The 12,614-nt window shown below is 36.1% G+C and overlaps 1 protein-coding gene across 6 annotated transcripts in view; it reads right to left on the reverse strand.

The window, feature by feature from the left end:
- Positions 1 to 9,844: 9,844 nt before the first annotated feature.
- The window catches only part of UPRT (uracil phosphoribosyltransferase homolog), a 30,982-nt gene continuing 28,212 nt past the window's right edge, over positions 9,845 to 12,614 (reverse strand). For 5 of the 6 annotated variants that reach the window (XM_007992109.3, XM_007992108.3, XM_073013561.1 and 2 more), the window contains exon 7: positions 9,845 to 11,040. Coding sequence is in view for 4 of the 6 variants with exons in the window: in XM_007992108.3 (XP_007990299.1) it covers positions 10,934 to 11,040 (107 nt within the window). In the remaining 2 variants the exon portion in view is untranslated. The remainder of the gene's footprint in view (positions 11,041 to 12,614) is intronic. The other variant, XM_007992110.3, reaches the window with a different exon arrangement.

Raw genomic sequence — 12,614 nt, forward strand, 5'->3', positions numbered from 1 at the left:
GCACGAGAATGGCATGAACTGGGAGGCGGAGCTTGCAGTGAGCCAAGATCACACCACTGTACTCCAGTCTGGGCAACAGAGCGAGACTCCATCTCAAAAAAAAAAAAAAAAAAAAAAAAACACTCAAAACCACACAAGTACATAGAAACGGAACAACCTGATCCTAAATGGCTACTGGGAAAATAACGAAATTAAGGCAGAAATAAATAAGTTCTTTGAAACCAATGAGAACAAAGACACAACGTACCAGAATCTCTGGGATACAGTTAAAGCAGTGTTTAGAGGGAAATATATAGCAGGGAATGCCCACAGGAGAAAGCAGAAAAGACCTACAATCGACACCCTAACATCACAATAAAAAGACCTAGAGAAGCAGTAGCAAACTAATTCAAAACCTAGCAAAAGACAAGAAATAACTAAGATCAGAGCAGAACTGAAGAAGATGGACACACAAAAAACTGTTCAAAAAAATCAATGTATCCAGGAGCTGGTTTTTAAAAGAACTAGAGGAGCAAGAGCAAACACATTCAAAAGCTAGCAGAAGGCAAGAAATAACCAAGATCAGAGAAGAACTGAAGGAGATAGAGACACAAAAAACTCTTCAAAAACTCAATGCATCCAGGAACTGGGTTTTGAAAAGATCAACAAAATTGATAGACTGCTAGTAAGACTAATAAAGGAGAAAAGAGAGAAGAATCAAATAGACACAATAAAAAATGATAAAGGGGATATCACCACCAATCCCATAGAAATACAAACTACCATCAGAGAATACTATAAACACCTCTACGCAAATAAACTAGAAAATCTACAAGAAATGGATAAATTCCCAGACATATACAGACTCCCAAGACTAAACCAGGAAGAAGTGGAATCCCTGAATAGACCAATAATAGGCTCTGAAATTGACGCAACAATTAATAGCCTACCAACCAAAAAAAGTCCAGGACTAGACAGATTAATAGCCGAATTCTAACAGAGGTACAAGGAAAAGCTGGTACCATTCCTTCTGAAACTATTCCAATCAATAGAAAAAGAGGGAATCCTCCCTAACTCATTTTATGAGGCCAACATCATCCTGATACCAAAGCCTGGCAGAGACACAACAAAAAAAGAGAATTTTAGACCAATATCCCTGATGAACATCGATGCAAAAATCCTCAATAAAATACTGGCAAACTGAATCCAGCAGCACATCAAAAAGTTTATCCACCATGATCAAGTGGGCTTCATCCCTGGGATGCAAGGCTGGTTCAACATTCGCAAATCAATAAACGTAATCCAGCATATAAACAGAACCAAAGACAAAAACCATATGATTATCTCAATAGATGCAGAAAAGGCCTTTGACAAAATTCAACAGCCCTTCATGCTAAAAACTCTCAATAAATTCGGTATTGATGGAACGTATCTCAAAATAATAAGAGCCATTTATGACAAACCCACAGCCAATATCATACTGAATGGGAAAAAACTAGAAGCATTCCCTTTGAAAACTGGCACAAGACAGGGATGCCCTCTCTCACCACTCCTATTCAACATAGTGTTAGAAGTTCTGGCCAGGGCAATCAGGCAGGAGAAAGAAATAAAGGGTATTCAATTAGGAAAAGAGGAAGTCAAATTGTCCCCCTTTGCAGATGACATGATTGTATATTTAGAAAACCCCATCATCTCAGCCCCAAATCTCCTTAAGCCGATAAGCAACTTCAGCAAATTTTAAGGATACAAAATCAATGTGCAAAAATCACAAGCATTCCTATACACCAATAACAAACAGAGAGCCAAATCATGAATGAACTCCCATTCACTATTGCTTCAAATAGAATAAAATACCTAGGAATCCAACTTGCAAGGGATGTGAAGGACCTCTTCAAGGAGAACCTCAAACCACTGCTCAGTGAAATAAAAGAGGACACAAACAAATGGAAGAAAATTCCATGCTCATGGATAGGAAGAATCAATATCGTGAAAATGGCCATACTGCCCAAGGTAATTTATAGATTCAATGCCATCCCCATCAAGCTACCAATGACTTTCTTCACAGAATTGGAAAAAACTACTTCAAAGTTCATATGGAACCAAAAAAGAGCCCACATTGTCAAGACAATACTTAGCCAAAAGAACAAAGCTGGAGGCATGACGCTTCCTGACTTCAAACTATACTGCAAGGCTACAGTAACCAAAACAGCATGGCACTGGTACCAAAACAGAGATATAGACCAATGGAACAGAACAGAGTCCTCAGAAATAATACCACACATCTACAACCATCAAATCTTTGACAAACCTGACAAAAACAAGAAATAGGGAAAAGATTCCCTATTTAATAAATGGTGCTGGGAAAATTGGCTAGCCATATGTAGAAAGTTGAAACTGGATCCCTTCCTTACACATTATATAAAAATTACTTCAAGATGGATTAGAGACTTAAATGTTAGACCTAAAACAATAAAAACCCTAGAATAAAACCTAGGCAATACCATTCAGGACATAGGCATGGGCAAGGACTTTATGTCTAAAACACCAAAAGCAATGGCAACAACAGCCAAAATTGACAAATGGAATCTAATTAAACTAAAGAGCTTCTGTACAGCAAAAGAAACTACCATCAGAGTGAACAGGCAACCTACAGAATGGGAGAAAATTTTTGCAATCTACTCATCTGACAAAGGGCTAACATCCAGAATCTACAAAGATCTCAAACAAACTTACAAGAAAAAAACAATCCCATCAAAAAGTGGGCAAAGTATATGAACAGACGATTCTCAAAAGAAGACATTTATGCAGCCAACAGACACATGAAAAAATGCTCATCATCACTCGCCATCAGAGAAATGCAAATCAAAACCACAATGAGATACCATCTCACACCAGTTAGAATGGTGATCATTAAAAAGTCAGGAAACAACAGGTACTGGAGAGAATATGGAGAAACAGGAACACTTTTACACATTAGTGGGACTGTAAACTAGTTCAAGCATTGTGGAAGATAGTGTGGCGACTCCTCAAGGATCTAGAACTAGAAATACCATTTGACCCAGCCATCCCATTACTGGGTATATACCCAAAGGATTATAAATCATGCTGCTATAAAGACACATGCACATGTATGTTTATTGCGGCACTATTCACAATAGCAAAGACTTGGAACCAACCCAAATATCCATCAATGATAGACTGGATTAAGAAAATGTGGCACATATACACCATGGAATACTCTGCAGCCATAAAAAAGGATGAGTTCATGTCCTTTGTAGGGACATGGATGAAGCTGGAAACCATCATTTTCAGCAAACTATCGTAAGGACAAAAAACCAACCACCACATGTTCTCATTCATAGGTGGGAATTGAACAATGAGAACACTTACACACAGGAAGGGGAACATCACACACTGGGGCCTGTCGTGGGGTAGTGGGGAGTGTGGAGAGATAGCATTAGGAGATATACCTAATGTAAATAACGAGGTAATGTGTGCAGCACACCAACACGGCACATGTATACATATGTAACAAACCTGCACATTGTGCATATGTACCCTAGAACTTAAAGTATAATAATTAAAAAAAAAAAAACTGCTAGCCAGACTAATAAAGAAGAAAAGAGAGAAGAATCAAATAGACGCAATAAAAAAATGACAAAGGGGATATCACCAGTGACACCACAGAAACACACACTACCATCAGAGAACACTATAAACATCTCTACACAAATAAACTAGAAAAATCTAGAAAAAATGGAAAAATTCCTGGACATATACACACTCCAAAGACTAAACCAGGAAGAAGTCTAATCCCTGAATATACCAATAACAAGTTCTGAAATTGAGTCAGTAATTAATAGCCTACCAACGAAAAAAAAAGCCTAGAACCAGATGGATTCACAGCCGAATTCTACTAGAAGTACAAAGAAGAGCTGCTACTATTCCTTCTCAAACTATTCCAAACAATAGAAAAAGAGGGACTCCTCCCTAACTCATTTTATGAGGCCAGCATCATCCTGATAGCAAAGCCTGGCAGAGACACAACAAAAAAAGAAAATTTCAGGTGAATTATCCCTGAAAAACATCGATGCAAAACTCCTCAATAAAATACTGGCAAACCAAACCCAGTAGCACATCGAGAAGCTTATATACACCACGATCAAGTTGGCATAATCCCTGGGATGCAAGGCTGGTTCAACATATGCAAATCAATAAACGTAATACATCACACAAAACCAAGGACAAAAACCACATGATTATTTCAATAGATGCAGAAAAGGACTTCGATAAAATTCAACACCCTTTCATGTTAAAAACACTCAATAAACTAGGTATTGATAGAACATATCTCAAAATAATAAAAGCTATTTATGACAAACCCACAGCCAGTATCATACTAAATGGGCAAAAGCTGGAAGGATTCTCTTTGAAAACTGGCGCAGGACAAGGATGCCCTATCTCACCACTCCTATTCAACATCGTATTGGAAGTTCTGGCCAGGGCAATCAGGCAAGAAAAAGAAATAAAGGGTATTCAAATAGGAACACAGGAAGTCAAATTGTTTCTGTTTGCAGATGACATGATTGTGTATTTAGAAAATCCCATCGTCTCAGCCCAAAAACTCCTTAACCTGATAAGCAACTTCAGCAAAGTCTCAGGATACAAAATCAATGTATAAAAATCACAAGCATTCTTGTACACCAATAACAGACAAACAGAGAGCCAAATCATGAGTGAACTCCCATTCACTATTGCTACAAAGAGAATAAAATACCTAGGAATATAACTTAATGGGACGTAGAGGACTTCCTCAAGGAGAACTACAAACCACTGCTCATGGAAATAAGAGAGGACACAAACAAATGGAAGAACATTCCATGCTCATGGATAGGAAGAATCAATATCATGAAAATGGCCATACTACCCAAAGTAATTTATAGATTCAATGCTCTCCCCATCGAGCTACCATTGACTTTCTTCACAGAATTAGAAAAAACTAAATTTCATGTGAACCAAAAAAGAGCCTGTATAGCCAAGACAATCCTAACCAAAAAGAACAAAGCTGGAAGCATCACCTTACCTGACTTCAAACTATTCTACAAGGCTACAGTAACCAAAACAGCATGGTACTGGTAGCAAAACAGACATATAGACCAATGGAACAGAACAGAGACTTCAGAAATAATACCACACATCTACAACCATCAGATCTTTGACAAACCTGACAAAAATAAGCAATGGGGAATGGATTCCCTATTTAATAAATGGTGTTAGGAAAACTGGCTAGCCATATGCAGAAAACTGAAACTGGACCCGTTCCTTACACCTTATATAAAAATTAACTCAAGATGGATCAAAGACTAAAATGTAAGACCTAAAACTATAAAAACCCTAGAAGAAAACCTAGGTAATACCATTCAGGACATAGGCATGGGCAAGGACTTCATGACTAAAACACCAAAAGCAATGGCAACAAAAGCCAAAATTGGCAAATGGGATCTAATTCAACTAAAGAGCTTCTGCACAGCAAAAAAAAAAAAAAAAAAAAAAAAAACTATCATTAGAGTGAACAGGCTATCTTTCGAATGGGCAAAAATTTTTGCAATCTATCTATCTGTCAAATGTCTAATATCCAGAATCTACAAGGAACTTAAACAAATTTACAAGAAAAAAAATGGCCCCATGAAAAAGTGGGCAAAGGATATTAACAGACACTTCTCAAAACAAGACATTTATGCAGCCAGCAAACATTGGAAAAAAGGCTCATCATCACTGGTCATTACAGAAATGCAAATCAAAACCACAATGTGATACCATCTCACACCAATTAGAATGGCAATCATTAAAAAGTCAGGAAACAACAAATGCTGGAGAGGATGTGGAGAAACAGGAACGCTTTTACACTGTTGGTGGGAGTATAAATTAGTTCAACCATTGTGAAAGACAGTGTGGTGATTCCTCAAGGATCTAGAACCAGAAATACCATTTGACCCAGCAATCCCATTACTGGGTATATACCCAAAGGATTATAAATCATTCTACTATAAAGACACATGCACACGTATGTTTATTACAGCACTATTTACAATAGCAAAGACTTGGAACCAACCCAAATGCCCATCAATGATAGACTGGATAAAGAAAATGTGGCACATATATACCATGGAATACTATGCGGCCATAAAAAAGAATGAGTTCGTGTCCTTTGCAGGGACATGGATGAAGCTAGAAGCCATCATTCTCAGTAAACTGACACAGGAATAGAAAAACAGACACCACATGTTATCACTCATAAGTGGGAGTTAAACGATGAGAACACATGGACATAGGGAGGGTAACATCACACACTGGGCCTGTTGGGGCATGGGGAGCAAGGGGAAGGATAGTTTTAGGACAAATGCCTAATACATGTGGGGCTTAAAACCTAGATGACAGGTTGATGGGTGCAGCAATCCACCATGGCACATGTATACCTATGTAATAAATCTGCACGTTCTGCACATGTATCCTAGAACTTAAAGTATATTTTGAAAAATATAAAATGAAAAGACCTTTTTTCTTATTTCTTTTTATTATATCAGTTTAAAAGTATTGAAAACAAACAAAATCCCACAATGTATTATAAGGTTTAACACGTGTAGAAGTAAAACATATGACAATAATAGGAAAAAGACTTAAGTGGAGGAATAGAAGTACATTAAGTTCTTATCTTACACTTGAAGTGGGCTATGATAAATTAAAGTTATATACTATAAACCCTAAAGGAACCACTAAAAGAACAAAGCATTGTATCTAATATAATCCAAAGAGATAAAATGGAATAATAAATAATAATGCAAAAGAAGGTAGAAAAAGAGGAAAAAGTGAATAAAGAACAAATAGAATGCAAATAGCAAGATGGTAGATTTTAAACCAATCATATCAATAATCAAATTAAATAAAAATGGTCTAAACATCCTGATTAGAAGGCAGAGACCATCAAATTGGAAAAAACAAAAACAAAAACAAGACCCAACTCTAGGTTACCTATAAGAAACCCAGATTAAATATAAAAACAATTCAGGTGTGGTGGCACATGCTTGTCATCCCAAGCTACTCAGGAAATAGGAGTTGAAGTCCAACATGGGCAATATTGCAAGACTCTGTCTCTAGAAATAAAATTTTGAAATGTTTAATTTGAAAAATCTATAAAAACACAAATAGGGCTGGGTGTGATGGCTCAAACATGTAATCTCATGGCTTTGGGAGGCTAAGGTGGGAGGATCCCTTGATGCCAGGAGTTCAAGAACAGCCTGGGCAACATAGAAAGACCCCATCTCCACAAAAAATTAAAAATTAGCCAGGTGTAGTGATGCATGCCTGTAGTCCTGGCAACTTGGGAGGCTGGGGCAGGAGGATCACTTTAGCCTAGGAGTTCAAGGTTACAGTGAGCTATGATCATGACATTGCATTCTGGCCAGGGTGATGGAATGAGACCATGTCTGAAAAAAGCCCCACACATAAGTTAAAAGTAAAAGGATGAGGCCAGGCATGGTGGCTCACACCTGTAATGCCAGCACTTCGAAAAGTTGAGGTGGACAGATCACTTGAGGTCAGGAGTTCGAGTCCAGCCTGGCCAACATGGTGAAACCTCATCTCTACTAAGAATACACAAAGTAGCCAGGCATGGTGGTACATGTCTGTAGTCCCAACTACTTGGGAGGCTGAGGCAGGAGCATCACTTGAACCCAGGAGGCAGAGGTTGCAGTGAGCCAAGATCACACCATTGCACTCCAGCGTGGGTGACAGAGTGAATGAGACTCCATTTCAAAAAAAGAAAAAGAAAAGTAAAAGGATGAAAAAAGATATGCCATGTTAATATTATTCAAAAGAAAGCCAGAATATTTATATTAACATCAGCCAAAGCAGATTTCGGAAGAATAATAACAGGGATAAAAGGGAATATTTCATGATAAAGAGTCAACTTATCAAGAGAACATAACAATCCTAAAAGTTTACACTCGTAACAACAAAGCTTCAAAATACATAAAGCAAAAACTGATAGAACTGAAAGGAGAAACAAACAAATATAAATTTTAGTCAGAGATTTCATCAATGCACTCCCAACAATTGATAGAATAAGTAGACAGAAAATAGTAAAGTTGCCTCAGAAGGAACAGACAAAAAAAACAGAAAATCAGTAAAGTAGAAGACTTGAACAACACTATCAACCAACTTAACCTAATTGACATAGAACACTCTATCCAAAAACGGCAGGATAAAACATAGTTTTCAAGCACGCATGGAAGATTTACCAAAAGAGACTATATTCTGGGCCATAAAACAAGTCTCCATAAATTTAAAAGGATTCAAATAATAAGAAGTATATTCTGTCACCACAATGGGATTAAATTAGGAAGCAGTAACAGAAAGAAATCTGGAAAATCCCATATTTGGAAATTAAATGACATGTTTCTAAATAACCCTGGGTCAAAGAAGAAATGAAAAGAAAAATGAGCAATTATTTTTATATAAATGAAAATGAAACATACTATATCAAAATTTGTGAGGTACAGCTAAATCAATATTTATGGGAAAACTTGTAACATTAAATGCTTCTATTATAAAAGAAATATCTTAAATCAAAATGTGGTCTCCAAAACAATATTAGCATCTCATGGGAACTTGTTAGAAATGCAAATCCTTGGACCCAAACTGAGACCTACAGAATCAGAAACTCTAAGGGTGGAGCCCAGCAATCTGTGGCCCTCTAGGTGATTCTGATGCACATTCAGGTTTTGAGAACCACTGCATATACTATTGGAGTGTTGTTTTTATTGTGCTAGGGTGTGTTCTTCAGTAAGGAATATACACAGTTTATACTGCTCTGAAGTTCATATCACTTAAAAACAATCTTGTTTTGAATAGTCTGTTAATCTTGTGTTAAATTTAGAATACTTAAAAATGTCCCATGCTCAAAGAGTCCTGCAAGTGATTAACCCTACAAATAATGCCTCATTTGCTAAAAAGACACAAACTTCAAAAGCCATAGGTATAATTTTCTTGAAATCTAGAAAGGGATAGAAGACAAACATCAGGGGGGACTATGACCTCATTGAATACTTCCTACTATTCATTCTAGGCTCTTCATGTGGGAACCAAATGTAGTCAACTAAATATCAATCAAGGAACAAAGACATGTTAAATCTAAATGGCTGGTAATACAAAAATAATTTGCTTAAAATATGGTTTTATATCTACACTTGAATGTAAATTTGCCTGCTGTTTTGGAAAGTCACCTCAAATGAAATACTGAAGCCCTAAAATAAGCACTAATTTAGAAGCATTAACTCCTATAGTGGTAGGTGTCATCTTTTCAACTAGTTTGATGCACCAATCTCAAGCATATCTGTTCTCCATCTAAATTTGCTGGTTCACATCTGTGCTGGGAGAGGGAGATATAAATTCTGGCTTTAACGGGCTTTAGTTATAACTTCTGTTAGTCAGGAGTAAACAAAATCCACACTGTATCAAGACAGTTAACTGACGAGTATAGATGAGAATTTCAATAACAACTTGAAAGCAACATTTGCCATGGAAGAACTGTAATATGAGTAATCTATTAATCTCAATTTATTACATGACAGTCTTCAAAAATAAAGGGAAAAACATACTGAAGTTCTTCTAGTATTCTAGTCTCCAAAGGAAAAATATAATCCAGTCTACACTAGGCTTCCTTCCTCTCCCCAATCTTTGCTGATTTCATCAGCTTTGGTTTTCTAAGACATTTCCTTCTGCTCTTTTCTGTGCTCTTGAACAGAGGCCCACAACAGCTGCCTATGGGGCCATGGGAGTATAATTAATCAAGTAATCAGCTAGCCAACACTGTTAAAATGTTTTAATATCAATATAAAATGAGATCAGAGTTTTACAAGCAGATTTCAGAACACCAACATTGATTTCCAAAATGGTTTCTCTCCTTTCAGAAGCCTAAAGATGAACATATACAAAACTTAGGCGTTTTTATAAAAAGCATGGTTTTTTTTTTCTATTTTAATACATCTACAGTTGACAAACATGCAAAATAACTAATTTCCAAATCAAAGGTCTCTAGCAGAAACATCCAAATTAAAAATGAAGCATTTAAATTTACTTACTGGCCATGAAATCCAGCAAGAAACCACCCTTTCTCCCACACTTCAGAAAAACCACCAATTCCTTCCTAGAGGACTGATGGCATTAATAGTACTTGGCTCTCCCATGTCAGCTTCCAGACATCCCCGATTCAATCTTGTAAATTAATATTACAGTTCCAATTACTGAAAATGCCCCACCATCTTCTTCACTGCATTACAGCTTAGCAAGGCACCTACCAACAATGCAGTTTGGGAAATGAGCCATGAAGAACATAATGGCCTGATAGTTAACCATACATCCTAGGTCTGCCAACTGAATGAGGACATTAATGGGAATGTAAAATTCCAGGAGACATTCTTTTATTCTCCTCTCCAAGTTACTAGCATGTCCAGTATCAGAAAGAAAACAGTACAGGAATGTGGCAATAGCCACATATATGAAGCCTTACTAGAGCTAAAACCAAACTAAACAAAATGCAAACTACAGTGGGACAAAGAACTGACTCTCATTTGAGTTTTATTTGTGGCTTCAAGCAACCTCCAAACTAAGAGGCTCATAAATTACGAAATAATTTTAATGCACTGAGGATTCAGTAATTTGCATTAGAATATTATTAAAATTTATGTTTTGTAAGAGTTGCATGTACTTCATTATTGAATTTGGTACCAACAGTAAACAAATAACTAAATGAGATATAACCTCAAATATACGCACTTCCAAAACTAAAAAGCATTTTAACACATTCTTCTCTGCCTCTCAATTGAATCAGTAAAACAAATAGAAAATCAAAACATGATTGTAGTATTACACAAGATGATTATTTTACTTAAATAACTTAGTCTGTTCCAAAGTATTTCTGTCCAAAATGTGTAGGTGCAACAGGATGAACTTCAGTAGTTAAAATTGTGATCTCTGGAAACTCCTGAATGATTGATTTGGCACCTTCAAAAAAAAAAAAAAGTTATTATGGTAGGATGTTTTGGTAACACCAATTGTAATTCAGGAATTTTGTAGTTATTGCCACTAGGTCTAAAATTGACAGAAGACAGAAAGCAATGATCTTTGAATACCTAATCAGACTTGGTTAATCTCTTCCTTTTTATAAAGTCTGAAAAGCTTTGACAGTAGTCAAGACTATGCCTCCTCCATCTCACTAATACATTCTTAGAATTATTATTTTATACTCAAGTTGAAAAATATAGTTATTCAGTTACAGAAATTTCCCCCTGAAGAGTATTTTTTATTTTGTTTTATTTTAAAGGTGACTGTAATAGAGTGAATACGGTCCTTTTTAAAACGAAGATCACAGGCCAGGCACAGTGGCTCAAACCTGTAATCCCAGAGCTTTAGGAGGCTGAGGCAGAAGTATCACTCAAGGCCAGGAGTTTGAGACCAGCCTGGGCCACACGGCAACACCCCATCTCTATTAAAAAAAAAAAAAAAATTAAAAAGGATCACACATAAGATAATGGTTTCCCAACTGAAACACTATGAAATATGTGCAGTGTTTCATAGCGTGCTTGTTTTTCACAGAAAAAGCTGATGTGTCAGAGCACACCAGCTTTTTAGAAGTTAGGACTCTAGCTTATCGAGAGAGGAACAGGTAGGGAAAGAAAACAAGGACTAGGATGTTCAGTGTAGAGTGATTTGGCATAAGAAAAAATGTGAAAGTATGTAAATAACTTACAATAAGGAAATGGTTAAATAAATAACATATTCAAAGGATATAATATATAACTGTTAAATCATGTTTTTGGAAAATATTGAATGGCATCAAAAAATGCACATGGTAAATGTAAAAATGTAAAAAATGTATAAATAACAGCATTAGAATCACATAAAATGTTATCAGCAAGCTTAGAGATGACCAATACAAATTATGACTATTTTAATTACCCTGTCAAACTAAAAATCCATAGCAAATCCTGCCACAGAATACAATTTTTCAGCTATAAATGTCAAAGAATAGTACATCATTCTCATGTATACTATTAGAACTAAAAAGAGTGCTTTTCCATTCCCAAAGGCAAAAATTTTAATAATTATTGGATTCTCTCAATTTTTTCAATGCCACCTATGTTATATATATAAATGATAATTAAGCAAATCACCTTTTGTTACCACCACCATTTGAACTACAAGTAATACTTGGTTATGAAACAGCAAAGTAATCAAACAGGCCATAATCCCTATCAATAACCTACTGAAACCAGCTTTCCCAACTAGATATACTGTAGCCTCTTCAGAAATGGCTAAGACTTAGAAATTTTGGAAATGAGAAAACACCTGACTAGAGAAACCATACATTGCCCTTTTTAAAAATTATGAAGCAAATACAAATTCATTGTAGAATACTTGAAAAATACCAATTTAAAGCTTAAAAATGAAATGAAAAGCACTTAGAATCCCACCAACCTAAGATAACCACTATTAACATTGTGTATGCATTTTGAAACCAAAATTGAAACAACATTGTCTGTCTAGCCTCTCATGCTAAGGAAAGATTTATTAGGTTC

The sequence above is a fragment of the Chlorocebus sabaeus genome, chromosome X, assembly GCF_047675955.1.
Source record: "Chlorocebus sabaeus isolate Y175 chromosome X, mChlSab1.0.hap1, whole genome shotgun sequence".
Taxonomy (NCBI): domain Eukaryota; kingdom Metazoa; phylum Chordata; class Mammalia; order Primates; family Cercopithecidae; genus Chlorocebus; species Chlorocebus sabaeus.